Here is a 23,578-nt window from a genome sequence, read left to right as displayed (position 1 = left end):
TTGTGTAGTTCTGCAAGATGAAGAGTAGTTTTGTATCATCATAATTTATGTGAACTTTAAAATCAAAAATGCAATATTTAAAATAAACGTCCATTACAATTACAAAGATAAATTTATGGCAATGAATTTCATTGCAAAACAACGATTTTTTTTAAAACAAACATTTCCATTAAATGCTTTTTAAAACAAACATTTCCATTAAATGCTAGACAGAAAATGTGGATATTTTCTTTGGCACAAATGAAGTATTTTAACTTGACTGATTTATAAAAAACATGGAAAGTTAAGTATACATATGCAAGGATTCTATGTAAAAATAAAGTTTTTTAGGTAATAATACTGATATTGATAACAGTTTTTTGAAATATATAATTTGTGCAACTTGTTAACAACAGAATTATAAGGAATTATACAATGTGATTTTAGTCAACTAATACATCACGTGTTCCTCCAGGAATAAAAACTGAACAGGCATAGTTTTAGTGTAATGCCATGATAATTAGTGTCTTGTTAGGCATAAAGTGTACTTTTTAAATCACCACTTTGTCTCATTTTTTGGAGTTTGTTACATTAGGATAACAATATTTATTCCTTAGGATAAAAAATATTGCCATTTTATCATTATTTTCTACAAAAATATTCTCCAACATAGCATCATGCACACATCTTTATAATTTATATAGATTAATAACTTGATATTTTTTGTAATGTTATTTGATTGGACTTTAACATATGTGCTCTTCACATTATATTGAAATCAACATTTCTGAAAACTTCTTCAATATGTATAAATTCATTCATACAAACGACCATGAAAACATTTTATAGTTATTGCTTTCCTTTAATAATTATTTAAAAATATTAATTTCAAAATTGTCAAATGTTAAAATGTTAACTCTTAGTACTGTTTATTATGAAAATACTATATATGAGATTGTAGTAGAGCTTTAGTAACATTTTCTTCAGATTTAACTCATTGTTCTCTCTTATATTTATAAAGTTGTTATTCCCCAACTGAGAAACCAGAGTCTTTTTTCCTTAAATAGGTTAGCAGTGAAAATCTAAGGCTTGCCATCTTTCTTCCTTAAAACACTAATATACAATATTAATTAACAATTGCAACAATGCCATTAACACCTTCCAAAATACGTTAACATTAAAAAACACAAAAATCGGAGCATAAAAATTTTCTCAAATGGACAAAAAACTCATGCATTCTTAACAACAAACAATACCTTTTAACAAAAAGGTTTTTTCGTGTGTATATAGATATATGTATACATACTCTTTTTATATATGCTTGACAAGTTAGGAAAACCTGGGATAGTCTTCAACTGATATACCACACACCCTGTTGTTTTGTACAAACTTGTAAAAATGTTGTGACATTCATACAAATTTGTTGAACAGTTCACATACGTCTTCCCAAGGAACACTATTTAAGATAAAAGGTTGAATGTTCATTATTATCACTGGAGGTCTCATCTAATACTTTCATATACTGACAGAGCATTCAGCCTTGTACCTTCTTGTGCAGTAATAACGGCAAAGTGTTTCAAGGCGTGTTAAGAACACAAATATATCAAAACTAATGCAAATGCTTCAAAGAATAGGAATCAAGTTGACCTCAAAAAACATGGAAGTATTGCATTTAGAATTCAGTATTAAACGACACTGAACTTCTCAATCATTTCTACATTGTATGTTGTGACTCATCTTAGACTTGTTGTCTGATTTCATGTTATATATTTATTTGTAATGAGTTAGCCTGCAATTAAAAATACATTTGACAAAAATAATAAATTCTTCTCTTTGAAAGTTTACGAGCAAGATATGGTGTGACAGACGGATTATTTTTTTTATATATATTAGAAAAATCAGTCAAATTCATCACTGTGTTGACACTGACATTAAAAAAGTTAAATAACTCTACACAAGTTAATAACAATAAGAACAGAAAACCTGGAAATGATGACAAACACTTTAGCATTTGTATGATTTTGAAATTTGAATTAATTAATATTTTGTACATACTTATTATTCGTATGTTACCACTTGTTTGAAATCAAGATGGGCTGTACTGTGTAAATCATAGTAGACCAGCAGTAAAATTATTACCTAAACAAACAAGAAATTCATAACCAAAATATTCGAGAATATCAAGAGATTAGAACGTGTTTTCAAATTTATCCCAAGTGGAATTTTAGTCATATATGAAGAAAACATATCATATTTTGAAATTTGAGCATTAACAACTGGTTTTGTTTAAATGGTAAACTTTATACTCATGCTGTTGCTAACAAAAATTTATACAACTCACAAATATATCTTGCTCGGCAAGATCAAATATAATTTTGGGAAATGTAGTTGAAAGATGTAGTAACTCGATTTGTACTTTTTGGATTTTCCTTATCCATTGATAAAACAAGGAAAAACTCATGTATCCAGCTGCCATACCATACATTTCCTCTGCAAAAATCATTTTAGAAGCTGCCTTAATATGTTATACAATCTGACACTCCAAAGTTATAACCATATAGTTAAATATTGAAAAGTTCCACCGGATTAAGTACAACAGATACACACTGTGTCATCAATTCACAACACGGAATTAACAAGAAAATCCATTACCTTGTGGAAATGCAATGGACATAAACATAAATATATTGTAATAAATATAACAAAAAATATAGCCAATAATCAAATAAGATGTACAGATAAATGTGCAAATGAGATAATGAACTAAAATGAAAGCATTTAGTGTAAATTTACTTGTAGTCTGGTGAAGCCTTCGATGCATCTACAAGAATCAAATAACAATTTTTATTATTATCTTCAATCACTATTTGATAATCCTAAGGCAACTATGATGATGATTATGATATTTAACATTCTGATTACATACGCAATTTTCTGGAACTTATCTATCATAATTTACTTGGCGTTAAGCTGAAGCACATAATTTACATTGCATTGTTTGCACATCAATCCTACAACTCCTAGGCATGTCATTGGACAAACCTGCGTAGAAATCTAATCTAAATATTAACCTTAAATAAATTGAATTTTGAAGTTATGTGTTTTGGGACTCGGATATTGCAGAATTAGAGTTGTTGATCCAAGTCGTTTTTAAAAACTTCAAAAGTTACATTTTTATTCTTGATTCTTTTGGGGTTTGATTATTCATTTTCAATATTTTTCATTAATATATTATTATACTACCAATCTCAGTGATAGACTATAAACTGTCCTGTGTAATAACTAATATCCACACACCAAAACAAATTCTTAATACATGAATATTCTTTTCATGTACACAATGTATTTTCAAAACAAATATTTCATATTGAAATCTATCAGTGACACAATGCAAATTTCTCACAACAAATTTGTCAGTAAAAACTACATTCTTCAAGCAGAATTCAGTTTTCACATATATTTTCAATGTCTTTAATTTTTACGTATACAATCCTATCATAAAGTCATAGGTGTTTCATTTCAGGAGTTATTATTGCATCAGGCACGAAAATGTATGAAAAATTATTCTGAACTATGAATGAAAGTTCGTGAAATTTCTTAGTGGCTTATAAATGTGATTATTTTCCCCAGTCATCGTTGTAATCATGTTTAAACCTTCCTTTTAGAATATTATACATTCAACTTGTGATTTGTCTTTGACTAAAATATATAGTGTATGATAATGAACATGGCTTGATTTTAAGACATGAAATTCCAAGATTAACAGGATTGATTTTATTAACAATACGGGCAAGGGTGCACATTTTACAGATCATCTGATGTTTATATTACAATAATTTATTCTTGTGATTAATGTCGTTCATGAATATAGTTTATTTTGCCCTTTATCATTTAATGGGAGTTTAAAGATTTGCCTTTCTCCAGAAATCACAAGTTTACTTTCTGTGTTTGTGTATCAACAATTCCACTTTCCTATTATGCTCTGAAAATATAACCAAATAGTAAAAATGCTCTCTGCTGGTATGAACAAATGAATAAAACAGTGAATATCAATCTTTGCTCAATTTTTTTTAAGCGAAAGTGACTATCAGATAATGGAACTTTTTTTTTTACACTGAGTAGAATGGAAATGCTATGGTCCATTTGTAGATATATATTTCTGTGATCTTTATCTTAAAGGGTTTTGCAATGTATTTATCTCACAGTTACATGATGAATTTGTACTGTAGAGACTCTACAACCCCAAATATCAGCAACATCTGTGTGTAGTTGTCCACCATCTTTGCTATCCCATATGATTAGAATTACTGAATATTGTACAATTTGTGTGCCTTGTTAGTGTTTGTGCATGTATTTTGAGACCATGAAGGTCCATAAAGTACAAACAATATCCAATATTTTCTACTGCAAAAAAAATTATTTGCATAAGTTTTAAGTTATCATAAGCAGAGTTTCATGCATTATGACAAGATTATCTCATCCCAAACAACATACAGCCATTATTACATACAATAACTTTAGCTTTTTTATCCTTTGAAGTTTTATTATTTGCAGCAATAAAAAATATGATAAATTATTGAATTGCATCATTTCATATGCTGTTTTTTTTTTCATTTTGAGAACTTGATTTGAAGAGAATCACAGAAAGGTTTGAAATGGACGAGAGAAATACAAAAAATCTGACGAAATTCTTTGACTGCTCTTGTAGAGAAACTGTGCTAATGACAGGGGTTAGAACATTGTTGATGTTCAGAAACCAGAGTTATAATTTATTCATACTCTTAACCCAACAACAATATTTCTTTTCCTCTGTGTAGCAATAACACAACCCTTAGGCCACACAATCTAATTCTCCAACATTAATATTCATATATAACAAATGTAATAATAACTTTCATACTGAAAACATTGGTAACAAAGATAACATGGTACTATTAAACAAAGAGTGCAAAACAGTTTTTTCAAAGTTACCATAATTGTTGTACAGCTGAAAGCTCTTATTCTCAGACACAGTGAATATTAACGATATGCAGGCAGTGTTTCCAAATGTGCTGATTTTCATCACAACAGCATTTTACAAAGATTTGCAGTATTTGCTTACCTCAAGCAAAATGAAACTGTAAACATGTCGAGATGTTACAAATTAAATTTGTCAAGAGACTGAAGTTTAAATGTTAAAGGCAGGAACAAAATTATTTTGCAATTTCCTGTGGCGTATAACATGGCTGGTCAGATTAAATTTCTTCTTATACTTACTGTTTGCATTTTGTAACCACTGAGTCCTTTTAATCAGCATCTTCACTATTCCCATGGAGTTCCATGTTATAGTATAAGGCAGTCGAAGTACCATCATCTCTGAATTGCACTGAAATTATTTCAACTTTTACTTTGTGAAACAACTGATGATGCTACAAGTACAACAACTTTGTAAATACAAACTGATCAGTTCTCCATAAGAGACATGCAAACAAAGGAACTGAAACTTGACTCCACACTTACTCTCATTGGATTATGCAGCAGATACCACAGGGGAAAGGCCCATCCCCTTTCAACTGCCGGATAATGGCGGGTGAAATGTCGCTTAATGTGGCTTTACGCACCGTGCTTGACCTCGCAAAACGAACAGGAGGTTTGGCGAAAATGACCTCGTCGCCGGAATCCTCCGACTGAACACCACTGTCATTTGCAGCATCGCACCGACGCTCACCGTACACAGACCTGTAAACTTCCACGTTGGTACGCTGTTTCTTCTCGCTGCTTTTCTGTTCCAAGTTCCAGTTCGTCTGTTGACTGTCCTTCAAATGCATTAACTCCACTGATAACGATAACCCATTTTCTTCCTCTGCCACCTTGTGTGGAGGCCCGTACCTACGTGGTATTAGCTCTACATCTTCTGAACCACATTCGGATACATCCGTATCTATCTCGTGAACCTGAGCACCACTTGCAGACTCTGCCTCCTCCGTAGACACCCCTAACTGGTAATATTTTGAGAATTTGAGCGGATCATACATGGCTGGCTTTTCCAGAGGTGACTCAGCCATGACCATGTCCACACTTACAAATGTTCCCATTTCATCCCACTCCCCACCCACACTCCCTTCCGGAAGATCTTCACACCACAAACTTTCAGAAACGGAACCAACCCTTTTTTCTGGACCATCACAGTCTACAACTACCAAACGTTCCTCGACATCTAAAAGGCTACTGGATGGTGCAGGCAAAGGGTTGCGTTGCACGTTTTTTGGACCGGTGGTGTCTTCTTTGTCCTCTTCTTCTTCTTCCCCTTCTGAGCTGTTCCCTGAGTCAGATCCCTCTTGGGGAGGCAAAGGCAGTGCTTCTTCAAGAGGCTGACTCTTGAGCCATGTAGTGACAGCTGTTGTTATTGGTCTGGAAGGAAGAGTGGTAGCTTTCTGCACAGCTTCTTTCAGGATTTCTTCAGAAAGATGGTGTGCGAGAGGCTCTGCCACTTTCCTAATCTCCCATTCTTTCCTCTCATCTTCGGCAGACACGGTCACGCTCTCCTCCAATGTGCTGGGGTCAGGAGATGACGTAAGGGTGACCTGCTTCTCCTCAACAACATTAACTTCTTCTGCAATCATTTGCTCAACAGGTTTGGCAACTGAAGGTTTGATAACTGTTGGTTCCTTCTCAACAGCTGTTGGCTCTTTCACTGTTGTCAGAGAGGCTTGTTGGTTTGAGCTTGAACATTCTGATGGTCCTACGCTTGCATCAGGACCACTTTCTGGTGCATTAGGCAGCTCTGCTTCCACTGATTGATCTTCTGATTTCCTGCCATCTTCTTCTTCTTCCTCCTCCTCCAAGATGACAGTGCGGGTCAATGCTTGCTTTCCTTTCCCAGTGAAGATAACATCGTCATCTTCTTCAAGAACATTAACTTCTTGCGATGTCTCCATCTCTGGTAGGAGCTCCAGCGAGTCATCATCGACACTTACTGTACCATTGCTGCTTCCGCTATCCTGGCTACTTGCCCCGTCTGTTCCCGATAACTCTCCAGGCGTTGGAGGACGGTCTATGGATTTTTTACGTTTGAACTTTCTTCGAGGTGGAGGAACGGGTGGTTCTTGCGTTGATGTCAATGTTGTAACCTCTTCATCAGAGCCCTCTGGTGCTGTAGCTTCAGAAGTAACATCACCTCTATTACTTATAGATTGGTTACTTGAGCATACGTCCCTATCTGTTTCCACATCACCCACAGGTACCTTATTATCAAAATACGATGCTAACTTCTGTACGTATTCGATAGGGGCAGCTGGTTCTATGCTTATGTTCTGTTCTTGCTTGAGGTATTGCGATGGTTGCAACGTGGTGTCCTGATATGCTTGTTCTTCTCCCTTGTCGCCTGAGGTGGCTGGTGCAAGTTGTACATGAATATCTGATTTGTACGTCACTTCTGGTTCTCCTGGCTGAACACCCCCTACCGCCGGAGGTTCTATGTGTTGCCGCTGGTCATCAGGGGCACTTCTCAGTGACAAGTCACTCTCCGTGGCACCATCGTCAGCCGGGGGCGAAACCTGTGAATATTCTGATTGGCTAAGGCTCATGGCGCACGCTTCCTTCTCTTCAAGCTCACCTGCCTCGGAACTGGACAACTCTGATCCATCGTCAGTCAGCTGCAAAGGTAAACAAGATAGATTACAAGATTATAGTTATATACAGTTAGTGTATACTAATATACAAATACCAGCTTTATCCACAAAGAAAGTCAAATAGAAAAAAGATCCCTTATTTTGGTGTACACAAAGTGTCTGACATATTTCAATTATTAATAAATTCAAAACTAATGAAGTTACAAATTAACTAGTGGCAATGATAGATAGATAGCAGTTTATTTGTATCTTGATTAGTTTCGAATTTATTAATAATTGAAATGTATCAGACACTTTGTGTACACCATTTATACATAGGTGTGCACAGACCCTCTGATTAGGGGAGGGGGGGCAAAAGCCTTGATGAAACTTCAGTCGGAATTTTATTTCACTGTTTAACTTTTATTGCATCGATGTGTGTGTATATACACACCCCCATATACTGGGTGGGTCAAGATAAACCAAACCCGACATGGGAGAACATATTTGATGTAGCAACACGCAATAATAATAATATTTAGTTTTCAACATAGGGACCTGTGAATGACGCATATTGACCTTGAACGGAGAGAGGGAAAGGCACAGGGAGGGGTAAACCTACATGTGTGAAGGCAACATTCGAGGTAAAGCTAATCACCAGTGTAGACACAAAAATGCAGCTGACGAAGGAGTACAAGACAAATAAAAGTCACAACTGGATAGATTAACTTTATGCTCAGATAGGCAACCTGAAGGGCAAGGTGTACGACAACAATCCACGAACTATTGACACACTGAAAGAGAACATACGCAACGCCATTGCTGACATCCGACTGAACGAGTTACAGCAAGTCGCACTGAACGTGATCCATCGGGCCACCCTGTGCAACATTTCCAGCAGTACCTGTAGAGACTGAGAAATGCATGTTAGTAGGCTTCTGTCTGTAATCTAATTGTATAAAAATATACAATGAAATATCCTTGCAGTTCATATGTTCATTACTTGGTTGGGTTCAGTTTATCTTGGCCCACCCCATATATATATATATACATACATACATACACACACACATACATACACACACATACATACATACACACACACCCCGCCCCATAACAAAAGAACAGAAAAAATTATATAAATTGTTCCTCAAATGTGCATGCTCCATTTCCTTGAAAGAATTCTTCATGCATTTAAGATAAATCCGTTTAGCAGCAGTACCTCTGTCCCTGATAAATTACAATGGATTTAAGAAAACAAATTGCGAGCAAATTCTCAGATCCAAATTTTTGTAATATGAAAATAATATTGATTTAATATGGTGCAATATTAATGGAGCTCCATGGCATTCTTTTACAATTTTTTTCATTTAGATTGTACAGCGTCCAGGGCCAACTCCTGCCAACCCCTAGCTATGGTTCTGAACTTGACAAGACTGCAAGACAGGCAGAGGATGCGAGCGAAGCGAGCAAGACTATTTTACGAAACATATTTTTATTTGTATAAAGTTTGAAATCGAGAGGGCAATTGCAGCTCTGTGCCCCCGCTGCAGGTGCTCTTGGCCGTCTGGAAGAAATAATGCATGAAAGACGTGAAAACAAATTCCATCTTGAGTATCCTTTTCTCCTACTCTCTTTGATTAGCTAGTCTTGCTTCCCTTTACTTCCATTTTGATCCTCCTAAAATTGATTTCCGTCCAAGGATGGGGGCCAATAGCCCCTGCCCCCCTGTCGTTGCGCCACTGCACCCCCTTTCCTTGTACCTGGTTTGAACTTTCAGTGGCTTGAAAATACTTCATTTTCTTTAAGAGTATAATATCTTTTAATAATGGCGATAAGATTCCTCTATCCTAAATTTCTAGGTGAAAATATAATATAGGACATGGACGTCAGGAAGGGGGGCAAGGATTGCCACATCTCCCCTTAGAAACAGAATGTCAACCTAAAAGTACATTTTCACATGTATAATTTGATTTCAGTCATATTAATTTACATTAATTATTATAATAGGAATGAAGGAATGCGATAAATTCAAGAGGTGTTTTTTGAGGGCGCAACACTATTATAGGGGTAATATGCCCCATGGAAAAAATCTGTGGATGTGCCCCCCCCTTGCCCCCCTCCCCCCCCCCCCCCCCCTGTGTGCACGCCTATGCATTTATATCAAGGTCTTCTTCAGATTAAGAACTAAACTAAAATGAAGGAAAGATCAAACAGGAAGATTATATATACACACAATACAGGGTCTACATGCAAAGGTGTCAGTCCTTATGTGATATAGGGTGGGAACGTCGTATGTAAAGTATGTTTTACGAATATAAAGACTGCCTTGGTCAGCATATTTAGTGTTTTTCTAGCATGACAACAGGACTCAATCACATTGCCAATGCAGCTAATTATATCTAAGGCAACCTACAGTTTCCAATTTTTGCCACGAGATGGTAGGCAGATTTTAAGTTTAGTCACATGTTTGTGATATAGACACTACTTGAGTCAGGCTAAAAAGATCCAATTTGTACAAAATAAGTTTATTATGGTCAGGAATTAATCAATCCAATTTCATTATAAATGTATACCTATGTACAATCCTGCTGCTTTAAACATGTAACCTCTACAGACAAAGGTGTCATGGTATTAAGGATGCCAACATAATTTGTCTGGATGGTATAAGATATGAAGTGGGGGTGGGAGTTCATGTGGATAGTGAACAGCATGTATATTCTGGGTAGGAGAGAGAGTAATAGTTTTTTTCTAGTCAAGTTTAACAAAGGAAATGGCCATCCTAGATAATGATATTAGATTTAATAGGCAGGCTGTTACCCTAGGAACACAGAGTAACTTTATAAATTTGAAAGATAAAAGTTTACTAGCACCTAATCTATGTTCATATATGTAACCTATCCAAATTTACCTTTCTTGTAACTAACTCTATAAATTACCAGAGCAACATAACCTCACTCTATCTTCTCTAACCAGACATACAAATGTTGGTGATTCTACAGGGGGGTTCAGGAGGGTCATGCTCCCCCTTGCATCCAATTTTTAGAATAAATACTTTGGCTGGTATCTTTGTTAGTACCATATACAATAACCTACATTAACTTTATTTTTTATTGAGACAATTCCTGAGATGGCCATTTTACACTGAAATTGTCAACAATGAAAAAGCAAATAATAATAATAATAATTAGAAAATAACACAAAAATGAATAGCAAAATTAACAAAAAGTAAGTAGAAGGTGGCACTATTTGATATTAGTTACAAACATTTCATCTAATAGAAAAGCGAAAGGCAAACTCGGAGGAAAATATATCGAAACTTGATGGGAGGTCATTATGTTGTGCGGCAAGTCTGTAAAAGAGAGATCTTTCTTGAATTTCTAGTCTAGTTTTTTTTGTGTAAAATAAGGTTGTCTTGCATGTTGTGCACATATGTACTCAAAAGTGGAATTCCACAAGGAGAGTGTTGCAGCAAATGTTGCCATTGACAATTTTGTATAAATAATTTAAATCATTCCGTAAACGATGCTGATATGCAGTATGTAGGTTTAGAAAAGACAAGAGATGTGGAGATGAAAAATTGTGTAAAGAGGGAACCCTGTAACGAACTATAGCTAGGAAAAGTGAAGGACAAAATCTATTCTAGAGACATCGTTGCCTTGTAATCAAGGCATCCCAGGTTCAATACCCGGTGGAGGCACATGGCACAGTGGTTCGGATTCCACTTTAAACTGTAGGTCGAGTCCCGATTAGCATTTCTGTGCATAAAGTGGACTTAAAACAACAACTCAATCAATCTATTCTAGAGAACTGAGTGGGACACGCCATGGACCAGACGGGAGAGCAGTATTCTATTATTGGGGAAATGAACGACTTGAAGTATAAGGTGAGGGCTGAGATATCACTAACGGTGGAGCGATACAGTAAACCTAAGAGAGACAGTGCCTTTTTTGTTGTGCCTAAAATTTGTTCCTCATGTGAGCTTTTGATCCAGAACAATGCCTAGATCTTTGTGAGAGGATACTGCTTTGATGTTATTGCCAGAGATGGAGTAAGATGACTTTAACAGGTTCTTCTTGAGAGAGAACTTTGTGAACCAATGATCAGCCACGGGTTCCCCTTTTAAAATTTTTCTGGTATTCTTGATGATTATGAAGGAAGTTATTTCAGTTCTGAGTATTTTGATTTCGTCCGCTTTATGCACAAATAGGCTAATAAGGATTGGACCAACAGTTTCAAGTGGGATCTGAACCACTATGAGCCTCTACCAGGTATTGAACCTGGGCAAAAGTGACAGAAAATTGACACTAAATAAATAATAAAAAAGATAGCTAATGAATGTGTGCTATTATATATCTAATTTTATACCATCCTTTTTTTACCTCTTTGTGTAATATTAACAACTTATTATTCTTAATAACAAACATCATCATTATTGTTATTATTATTACTACATGTGAGCAGGGCCGGATTAAGACGAAATTGGGCCTGATGCTGCAGGCAACAATAAACACATCGACGTTATAGTTATGTCACAGCACAAAGAATAATAGAACTGTATAATAAGTAACGCTGTGTCTAGGCATCTGAAATTAGGGCTCCAAATTTCATTCTAAGATTTATTTTCAGGTTAATATAGCAAAAGAAAACTGTTCAGCTTTCGGAAAATTCTCGTCTGTTTTCGTCTGGGCCTATTTCAGGCATGGGCCTAATGCTGCAGCATCAATAGCACCCACCTTAATCCGTCACTGCATGTGAGGCATTTGGTTGCATGGAAAGATTCTTTTGAAATTTTTTAGATAAGTGCCTTATACCAACTGCCAACCCCTAAGGCAGAGTAGTTAGCATATGACATAGTATGACAAGAGGAGTTCCAGGTTCAAATCCCAGCCTTGGAATTGAAATTCTTTCTGAGTGTCCATCAATTTCATCATATCATCACTCATCCTCATAGTAGTAATTAGCAAAAAGTGGCAGAAAAGCAACGCTAAATAACAAAATATAAAAAACCTAGCAATGCATCATAGTATGTAGTTAGTGATCATGAGTGTATCCAGAATTATCCATCTGGGGGGGGGGGAGGGTTAATTCGTATTTAAGAGGTTGTATGTATAAATTTAGAGCCAAAATGACAACTTGAGCCTTTGTGAAAAATATTAGGATGGGTTGAGGAAATGTTGGGGTGTGTGGTTAAATCACTGGGTACTCACCCCTCCTTCTCCACGGTACCCTCTCCTTCCCCTCCTCTTCCTCTTCTTCTTCCTCCTCTTGACCTCAGAGGGTGGCTGTTGCTGGGGCGGGCTGGAGACAACGACACCTATAACATATGAAGCCCGCTAAATGGGCAAAACAGGAAATTCTAGAGACAGCTACACACACTTCACACCCTACTCCTATAGAGTTAGCTAAAGAAGGGCAGGACTGAAGTAGGCTTTCATCAGACAAAGTGAAATGCCACTTGAATCCTGTTCTACCACTACCGTCATTTTCTACTATTGTTAGTAGCAGAAACACTGAAAAAGGGTGGTCGTCAGTATCACCACCACTGACAGGCTTCAGTGCAATGTTATACACACAGATTGAAGAACCTTTGTTGTTTTGTAAAGGTAAATGTCAAAAAGTACATTAAAAACCAACCACCATGGCAAGGTGGTTAGCATGGCTACTATATACCAGGGGTGCCATGTTCGAATCCCAGCATCGACATGGGAGTTCTTTGTGAGTGTCCCTTCATCAATTTCATCATATCATCACTCATCTTCATGTTAGACAAAAGTGCCAGAAATAAATAAGTAAAATAAACCAAAACAAACAAGTAGGCTTTCATTAGAAACCCATCCTTATGGTTCCTGAAAATACCATTGGCAAGTGAAAAGTTGGACCAAGAAAACTGATGTTAAGCAGCTAGAAAATAACCAGTCACCATATTGATCACAGAATGTTCACATTAATTTTTAACTTCCACATGCCACATCAAACCTTTATTTCCATTTTTTCCCACAAATATATGTTTCTCTTTCAGGATTTCGAATTGATAACAACATTCTTAATTAGTGTGAATTTCATTTATTGAATCTGTCTTAAGAACATCGATTGAGTTGGTTTATTTTACTTAGTTTTTCTGCCACTTTTGGCTAATCGCGAAGACGGGGATGAATGGTGATATGTTAAAATTGATGTAGAGACAGTTAATGCTTTGGCTGGGCTTCAAACTCAGGACCCTTGGCATAGTAGCATGGGTTAAAAACAACGTATAGACCACCAGAAGTTCATTCAATCATAAATCATGCAGCTATTATGAACCTTCATGCAGCTATTATGAACCTTCATGCAGCTATTATGAACCTTCATAATAGTTAATATTTTTACCCACATTCAATTTGTCTCTTTGTACATAAGGTTCTTTCTGTAACAAGTTGGAGTTGTGTTTGCGATATCTATAATTACAACATTTTCTTGGCACCCTATACTAATATCATAACGTTACATGGGTACAGTTGTACTCCGAGCTGAAAGTGAACTCAAATGCACTGGAACTCCATTCTGGCAAATCAGTTTGGTGCCAGAACTTGGTTCCTGCTGCAACGTTGGATATCTATTTTATTAATTTATTACACTACACAAAAGTCCATCCTTTGTTATATTTATTCTTGTAAACAGTAGATGAAGAGGAAAACAGACAGTTCTTGTACTAAATTTGTCTCCTGTTCGTGGTGGTCTGGAAATTCAGAAAATAATAATATATTTCGGTCAGTGTTATTTGTTTAAGATCTAAATGAGAACCTAATTTTCTGAAATGACAGACATGATAGATCTTGTGTTTTTATATTTACTTTGGAGGCAATAATAATAATCAGTGATTTTTTTTTTCTGGTGGTACACAATGATACACCGTAACGTCATCTTTTTATAGGTGAGATTAAAACTAAAAACATTTTATTTTAACAAAAGAAATGTTTGTGTGTGTGTGTGTGTCTACATGAGTGCACAATCATTTATGAACATACCACAATATTTAGAGTAGTTCTTATGATGAACACAATAAAAAATAATGATAACAACAAATCAACTTGAAAAATACCGAAACCTCTCTTTCCCCCAAGAAACACTAATAATAATAATAATAATAATAATAATTACCATGATTATATTTTAACATGCATTATTATTATTATATATTATTATTAGTAGTAGTAGTAGCCTATCAGTGGTAGAAGAAGAAGAAGAGTCGTGTTTATTCATTTGTGATAGGTGTTCCCGCTATTGACTGAAACCACTTTAAGCACTGGTTATACTCTTACCTTACAAGATAGAAAGTTTACAAGCAACAAGGTGTCATTCATGAGAAAATGTCTCTGACATTTCACCAGCTTCATGCCATTGCCATAGAGAAAGGAAGGTGGGTGTGTTGTGAGATATGGGTGAGACCTGTTCACTAGCTAATTAAACAACTGGTCAAAATGACGGTGGATCGTTCTGTTTGCACTGTGGGTCACCATGGTGAAACAACGCAGGCAGTATATTACATAGATAAGGTAGTAATTCCTTAATCTCTGGCGCTTATCAATCAAGTGTGTTCTGGTATATTGGAGCCAAGCAGAGATTAGTGCACCATCTGGTGTTGAAGGCAGGAACTTGCGTGGCCTCCATTTTGGGTAAAGTTGTTGCTAGCTACCTATTGAAGTTATGCATATGTGATAATTATTATCATGTCAATCTCCGTGGTGGAATAGTTAGCACAGCATGCTATGGAACCAGGGACCCCCGGGTTTGAATCCTGGCCTGGCAGTGTCTCTTCATCAATTTCATCACTCATCCTTATCTTAGCCAAAAGTGTCAGAAAAGCGAAGTAATATGAACCAAATCAATCAATCATTGATGTAACCTTCACAGATAGTCGTTTCATTTGATATCAATACTTAAAATCCAGCATTGATATTGTCAACCCAACCTTTGGCAGAACTCCTGTAAGTAATAAAGACAGATGAAATTCCTGCACTATCTGGTCACTTGGCAGAGTGCCTAGAGGGAATAACTGAGGCAGACAAGAGGCTATCATGCCGTGAAACAGCAACAAAGACAGTTATTGGGGCAACGACAGACACAGTCCTGTCCGAGGTAGAGTTTCATGCGCCTCATAGAACGCTCTGTTAATAACTTTGAGGCCGAGGATCTAGGACATTGCCAGAGCTATTTCTATTAGGAAGAGTTGCCATATGGCGTTCCGACAGCTAACAACAGAGCGAGGAAACTGAAGGTTCCATATCTTGGGTTGGGGTAGTACAGTCTTAAACAGCTTACGAAAGCATGTTTATAGCTTGTCAAAGTAAGTTTGATATGGCAAGCTGGATGCAAGTTCTCGGCAAGTGAGTGTTTGCCGAAATCTTAGTTAAGCCCCTATCACACGGAACTGGATTTCTAGTTGGAATGCCCTAGTTGGCGATGAACTGACTTTCTGGGTAGTAATCATGGCCGCCTGGCTGACTGCTTGACTGGTTTTGAGGAATAGGACATGTTCTAATTGCTACTAACTTCTTCGACTAGATTCTGTGGAACAGCCAATCAGAGCAAAGTTTGGCCATGTGAAGATATTCTGTGAGTTTGTAAAGTAGCCTTTTTTGTCTGTGGCTTCCGAGTGCATACAACACGAAAGGCATGTTTACAATTGAAAAAGCTAAAATATTCTTCCATACGTGTATAGTAAACGTTGTAAAGTATGTATTTTATCAGCGCCGTTCTTCTCTACTTAAAACCATTTAACACGAAGCGATATTCCTCTCGGTTGAATAGTTATCGTATTTTAAAAGTGTGAAGTGATACGTTGTTTACATCTCGCGCAGCCGCCATTATGGGAACGAAAGACTATCGACAAGTACGGTATAACAAGTACCGTGTGAGGCGAAAACTAGCAAATGGGTAGCCAGTCCAGCGCCAACTAGAGCGTTCCTACTAGAAATCCAGTTCCGTGTGATAGGGGCTTTAGTTATAGCAAACTTGATGAAGGCTCGCATTGGCAAGTTTGCAGCATCTTCGATTTACGGTAACTAGATAGCTGGATGCAAGCTTGCAGCAAGCTCACAGCTTGCCATGGAGAGCTTGCTACAAGTTTCTTATTTGACGTGGCAAGTTTGCTTCAGGCTAGCATTCTGTTCTATCTGGGAAGGGGCGTGGCAAGGGTGAGCGACCGCCAGGGACCTTGCGTCCCATGGTGCCAAAAAATTAATAAATAGAAGTGAGAAAATTAGCTGGAGAAGGCTAATTTTTGTGGCAAAAACTATAATAATATTTTGTTATCCCAGTCTAAATTCTAGTTAAATGTTACAATTTGAATGACTACGTCAAATATTTAGTATTTCCAATAAGTGGTGGTCGTCTCATTTTAGATTCCACGCCCTTATAAATAAGCTATGAATAAAATAATTTCTCATTATATCGAAGTTATGATTGTTGTTGGTGTTATGCGTTTTTATGAAACTCGGAAGTGAGCGTTTAAGCTTGCACTAGGCGACAATGAACACTGAATGTAGAGGAAAGGAAGAAGCTTTTCCAGGTTGAAGGTAATAAAAATTCTACCTCCGAACGACCATGTTACAAGAAAGATTGTCGGCAATATTACTCACAAAGAACATCGGCTCAATTCTGGACTATTCAGAAAGTGTGAGCGAATTCAGCTCCGAGGAAAACAAAGAAAGACATTTTTAGGTTGAGAGAAATTATTAAATAACATAGTTTTATTATTATTAAAATTTGATCATACTTTTGCCGATGTATGCCTGAAGATTTTGTATCGATTTACATTGAGATTTCAAATTCAAAGACCGGAGGGCCTCGCGATATGTTGTTATGCCAATGTTAAACAGATAAGAGATTCAAGATTCAATAAAATTCCAATAAGTAGTTGTATTTGTGGTATTATAAACCCAAGAAAGGAAGAGCCCCCCTCCAGCAGATTTGCTTACACTTAAACCTAGCTCAACATGCCCATATGAGCTTTTTGCTCAAGTGTGGAACCCCCTCTAATCCAAGAATTTTTGTAAAAAAGCCCTCATGGATTCCATGAGAAAGGAAGAGCCTCTCAGATTGATGTACCTATACTTACAAAAGGTATTTCTGTGAGATTGTTGTCCATAAACTTGTCAAAAATATGCCCCTCTTGATGGCTGCACTTAAAACTATGCCACCCACACCCACACACACACACACACACACACACACAACCACATATATTTACTTCTTGTTTAAGTTCAATTGGATACCAGGTTCAAATTGTATATTAAAACAATATTATATGCAGAGACTCTCTAGAATTGCTCCGTGACTCTCTCATTTCTTACATCATAAACATATGATTTTTCTCCTATGAGAATAACACTACATATGGTGTCATCAGGTAATGCCTCATGGAATTCACAGATAATTTTAATATTTGTTCTGTCATTCACCACAACCTGTTTTCTTTTTGAAGCATTGATTACAAACATGGGTCTCTGTGCCTTGAATTCATCTGGTGTGTAGTACATGTCAGTATTGCCTGTAGTGACCCTCTTGAAAGCCGAAAAAGCCTCATATAATTTAAGAAAATCATTCTTGGACATGTCTAAATTGTAATTTTCTCTGGGAAATACCTCATTTCTGCCATTTTTAAGATATATGTTCTTGATGTTGCAGCTATCAAATTTACTTGAATTTTTTTCCTGATTATTGTGTCTTCCAGTCTGAAACAGCACCACCACAAAATCCGGCATGTCATATTGTATACTGGAGAATGAATTTGTAGCATCAAACTCATAATAGGTACCAGATGCGGGCTTCTGTACACATTGATATGTATAAAATTGCAGAGGAATTTGTGGATTTTTTAGAATATCTGCTTTGTATTTAAGAGCATAACTGGCTTCATACTCAACAACAGGAATTCTTAACTCCATAGTCTGAATAATGCATTTGCCTGCATCTGGTAGGGTATTGGGCAGAGCTTCCCCTGTAGAGTTTATTGCACTGTACCTCATCAAAGCATTGTTATTATTTGCAGCTCTTCTAAATGTAATTCTTAACCCACCCTTCCACATAATTTCTTTGTAATCTGAGAAGAATTCTGGCAATAGGCGCATCGGGAACAGCACAGTGTGGTTCTTAGATAATATCTTATCACCAGCCTCAAATCCTCCTATTTTGTAGTATGAAGCCTCGGTTTTGGATAATTTTAATGTGGCCAAAGCTGTGGAGATAATTCCGGGATAATCCACTCTGTTTATAACAACGCCATGCTTTCTGATCTCAATTTCAGAGAAGAGATGCGGCACAAAATTGTCTACAAGTTTTATATTTGAATTTGCCGGATAATCGGTACCATCGAGCTTTACAACATCAAATTTGATGTATAGATCTGCTCTGTGGGGGTGTATAAATCCATCCCCTACATCAAGATCAACCTCAATTTCTGTGTTGGGTTGATTTAAATTTGCAAATGTCCTCCTGTTTGGAGGGAATGATTGTAGCTCATAACTCTCAATATTTTCCATTGTATGTATTTTTATTTAAATTTTAATCTCTATGATTGCAGTTGTTGTGGCTCCTGCAAAATCAACTAATTCTTCTTTTTCATTAGTGACCATCAATTCAATATAATCTATTCTGTTGTGACACACAGGAAAATATAATGTTGGGGATGGATTGTAGATGATAGGCTCCATAAATTCAGAATTAGGCTTGAATGTTGCAATGATGCCGGTTTGTTTGTGAGTTCCTATGCCATTTGATTTGGTGATCATACCCTCAGCTACATTACAGTGAATATTCAGAGTCTCTATGGCTAAGAATTTAGGTATATTCATAGCAGTGTGTTTGATGCCTGGTTCAAGTTTTGTGTTGTTCTCAAAGCCTAACAGCTCTCCTATAGTAGCCAGATCCACTGTTTCTGTGGCAGATACAATTTCTACTCTGTGAGTGACAGAATTTTGACTTAACACTATACCTCTGGGTAATTGAGCATTTAGAGTGGAGAGATTATATTGCCCTGGAGTGATGACAATTTTTTCATCCCCAACTGCAATTTTGTTGTTGTGGTGTGTAATATTGGGGATTAGGTACATGCCATAAAATGCCCTGAGAGCTATTGTTTTGGGATATACAATGTCATCATGCAATTTGAGTTTCAATATTGAATTTTGGCTGGTGAGATGGAATACCCCCATGATGTTTCAAATACCACAAGGCTTTTTGAAAATCTTCAATTGATGGTTTATTTATTTGAGACATGTATCTAAGAACAGATAAACACAAATGTCCGCAATTAACATCTCTGAAGTTTTGAACACGGGCATTATTGTAATAAAGATTAGCTGAATTTAGATATTTTATTAAATTTTCAGGTGGAACACCTCCAAATGAATCAAACACAAATGCCTCATTTTTTAAATATTTAAGATAACAGATCCAGTGAGTGCCCTGATTTTTGAACTTATCCAAATTAACAATGCCACACTCTTTGTTGAGTGGTTGTTCTGGTAAAGAATCAGACATGTACACACCTCTAAAATGTTTGATGCCCAGGGGCCTGATTAAAGCTTCAATATCTTGGTTTGTAAGTGCTTCTTGTTTTTTTTAAACTTATTCATGGCTCTTTTAACACCTTTGCCTTGTTTCTCCATTGCCAGGTTATGGCGCCTCTGCTCATCTAATTCTGCCCTATTTTTCTTAGCATCTATTACTGTTTTTGCTATTGCGGCTGATCCCCCGGCCAAGCTCCCCACAGCCCCGAGAGCAGCTAAGATGGCAGGGATGGTAAATATAAATCCCCCCACATGTGATTTTTTTCTTGATTGCTGTAATTTTTTTAATTGGGGGGTGCTAAGCAACAATTTCATACCATGCCCTTTTGCAATACAAGAATTTTTTTTCTTGCGCTGCTTTTTGGTTAAAAGACTGTCAATAGTTTTAAGAGATTTAAGACCTGCATAAGGTATTTGATACATAACACCCTTGGCCTTCATTGTAGGTTTTTTATATATATATTCACAACCCCCACCCCAGTTTTTGTTTGGTGTTCATAGCTATGGTGGTCCCCAATGCTGCTATTTTTTCACTCAAAGAAGCATCTTTGCTTACAAATCTGCCAAATGCAGCCTCTTCTAATTTCTTGTCTGCAACATGTCTCTTGTCAAGATCAGAATGTGTGTTGTATGCAATATCATGGTCTCTACAAGCAGCATCTAAGGGATTAACACCAGGATCCCCTCTGTTTAATCTATGATCCAGTTTTGTGCCTGGACCACAATACTGATAACCTGGAATGTGTAGTTCAAATGGCAGCTTGTTTATAATGTCATTAACAAGGCCCCGACCCTCAGAAATATTCCAAAATTTAGGTGGTAGAGTATTAATAATTTTTATAAGATATCCAATCCCCTTAGTGTCATTCACTATAAAATTAGACAATTTGGTGCTTATCATGTCCATAATTCCAACCTTTTCATTGTAAAAATTGTGGTTCCCAGCATTTTCCTCCCCAGCTATCACCAATAACCTATCTACAAGTTTCCTGACATCATCAACCCACACAAATTCTTTGGGCAGAGTGTTGTATTGTTTGATTCCACTGCCAGTCTTGATCTGTGACCATATGGGCTTGATTAAATTGTTGTATTTTGCTCCACTGCTTGACTTGACTCTTTTTTGTGTGGGATCATTGTTCTGGTATAGAGCATCTGATTTTATTAATATTTCTTTGTAATCCTCATAATCCTGATCTGTATAGCTGCCAGGTCTTTTCCTAGTCATCAGTTCCCACAATCCAGGCGTGCCGGTGTACTTAACAAAAGCACCTTTTTCTCCAAGACGAGATTCTGAATATACAATTATATCATCTCCCATAAATGTTACTCTGAAATTGCCAATTCTATGTATGATGCTGCCATCAAGCTCTGTGTCAGCATATAAGCCAAACACCTCATCTTTATTGTCTTTAGGTGTGGTTAAATATTTTTGAGCAAGAAGCCCCAATTCAATAGGATCCTGACTAGCCTCAATTCTTCTAGGAGCAATAGGACTAGGTGTATGAATACTTGAAAGTGGGGTGAATGGATAATCTAATATGTTCCATGCAGCTACAGGTACAAGCTCTGTGAGCAAATTTTGATTTTGCTCTGTAACAGTTTTGATATTCTTACCTAAATTATTAATAGCATCAATTACAGGCTGTTCTGTTTGTTTGTGTTTTTCATAAATTCCACGGTTCTCTGATTTCCATCCCTTAAATCTTTTTACAAGATAATCTCTTAACTTAAGATCATCAATGATTGGCCTTTTCATGTTTATTTATATATGTTTCAATGTCTAGAAAATTGTTAATTTTATTTCTGTATTTGCCACTATTGGGTGTTCTTGTCATATCAATTGTGACAAACCCATAACTGTCCTGGTTCCAGCACCTGCTGCAAAACTTGGAAAAATCATTGTAGCTCAAGTCCCCACCTACATATTCATCATGTATGTGTTTGAGGTTGGTATGGTCTTGATGAAACACACATATAAAATTGCTGTTGTCTCGGATCAGTTGCTTCGGTATTTTTGAAAAAGTCTGTGCCAGGTAGAAGCAATCAATGTTTTTGTGCCGGCCCTGTGTAAAGAAATTTCTAACCTTGTTTTGATTATCCAATATAATATCATCAAACACAACAACAGAATTATCGAGACATTCATCAAGTGGCTTAACATCTGGTTCAAAAGTGGCTATATCCAATCCATCATATAGCTTCATCAGCTGCTGATATTTTAATTGTTCCAAGCTCTTAGAAAAAACATACAAGTGCCTGTTTTTCCAGTCTAACCAGTTGGGTGCCAATAAAAAATTATCAACCATTAGTGTAGTTTTACCACAAGCAGATGGCCCAACAATAAGACACCTAATATTATTAGGTAGCAAGTTGCCATTTCTCTTATTCTGTTGTTCAGGTTCTGGCAGCCTCTTTATAACATCCCAGGTGTTCATATTATTATTTTGTTTGCATCGATCCAGCTGTTTTCCGGATGACCCAGCCATTTGACAAGTAACTTGTTGCCTTTTCTGCGGATAATTTTTTCTATGAGATATGTGTCAGGCTGTTTAGTTTTGCTGAGCTCTTGTTCATAAAACCTGCCTTTGAGAATTTCTCCTCGGTGATCCTTTATTATATATGTGTTAAGGGTCCCGGGTTTAATTTGAACCACTGTAAATAATTCTGTGCTCCAGTTTCTTGTAAAGCCTCTCTTGAATAAGTGCTTATATTTGCTTATTCTTACTTGATCCCCCACCTTGTATTTGGGTTTTTTTGCTGTTGGCTGGTATCTAGGATAATAAACAGTCCTGATCAATTTTTGCTCATCAGATGAAGTTACTTCAGAGGGTTTCATGTTGATTGTGGAATGGACAGAATTGTTATATTTATGTAGAAGTTCTGGAAGAATATTAATCCATTTATAATTACCTTGCAGTGTGAATTGTTTATACATAAGATTTTTTAAGGTTCTGTTGAATCTCTCTACAATTGAGGCTTTGAGATCACTGTAACTCGAATAATGTTGTATTGCCTGGCTTTTAATAAATTGTTGAAACACTGAATTATAAAATTCTTTGCCATTATCTGTTTGCAAATAGCGCGGGGATCTTCCACTCTGATTGATGATTGTCCTGAGGGCTTCTGTAACACATTTTCCAGTCTTGGATTTGAGTGGCACAGCCCAGGCAAATTTTGAAAATGTATCTATAACAGTGAGTAGATACTTGTAGCCCTTGTTGATTTTGTCTAAGTTTTTCAACTGCCCACTTGCCATTTCAATCAAGTCGCTCTGCCATAAATCATCTATGCCCTTTGTGACTACTGGGAGTCTCTTAAAATTATGTCGGGCTTGTCTGTGTAATTCATCAACAATAATTTGTCTAGACATAATATGTGAACAAGAATATTGCAACTATGGGGTGTTCAGCAGCTGAGACTGCAGGATTTTCTAAGTATAATTTGTCCCCTATTTGT

The 23,578-nt window shown here is 36.5% G+C and overlaps 1 protein-coding gene across 1 annotated transcript in view; it reads right to left on the bottom strand.

Moving 5' to 3' along the window:
• Positions 1 to 4,245: 4,245 nt before the first annotated feature.
• LOC145996608 (uncharacterized) overlaps positions 4,246 to 23,578 on the bottom strand; it is a 336,214-nt gene continuing 316,881 nt past the window's right edge. The window contains exons 8-9 of the mRNA XM_083133185.1: positions 12,779 to 12,885; positions 4,246 to 7,613 (exon numbers count right to left, since the gene is read on the bottom strand). Coding sequence (XP_082989311.1) covers positions 5,481 to 7,613; positions 12,779 to 12,885 — 2,240 coding nt within the window. The 3' untranslated portion in view covers positions 4,246 to 5,480. The remainder of the gene's footprint in view (positions 7,614 to 12,778; positions 12,886 to 23,578) is intronic.

The sequence above is a fragment of the Lepisma saccharinum genome, chromosome 12 (genome assembly GCF_977018435.1).
Source record: "Lepisma saccharinum chromosome 12, izLepSacc3.1, whole genome shotgun sequence".
NCBI lineage: Eukaryota > Metazoa > Arthropoda > Insecta > Zygentoma > Lepismatidae > Lepisma > Lepisma saccharinum.
This window is presented reverse-complemented; position numbering and strand designations above follow the sequence as displayed.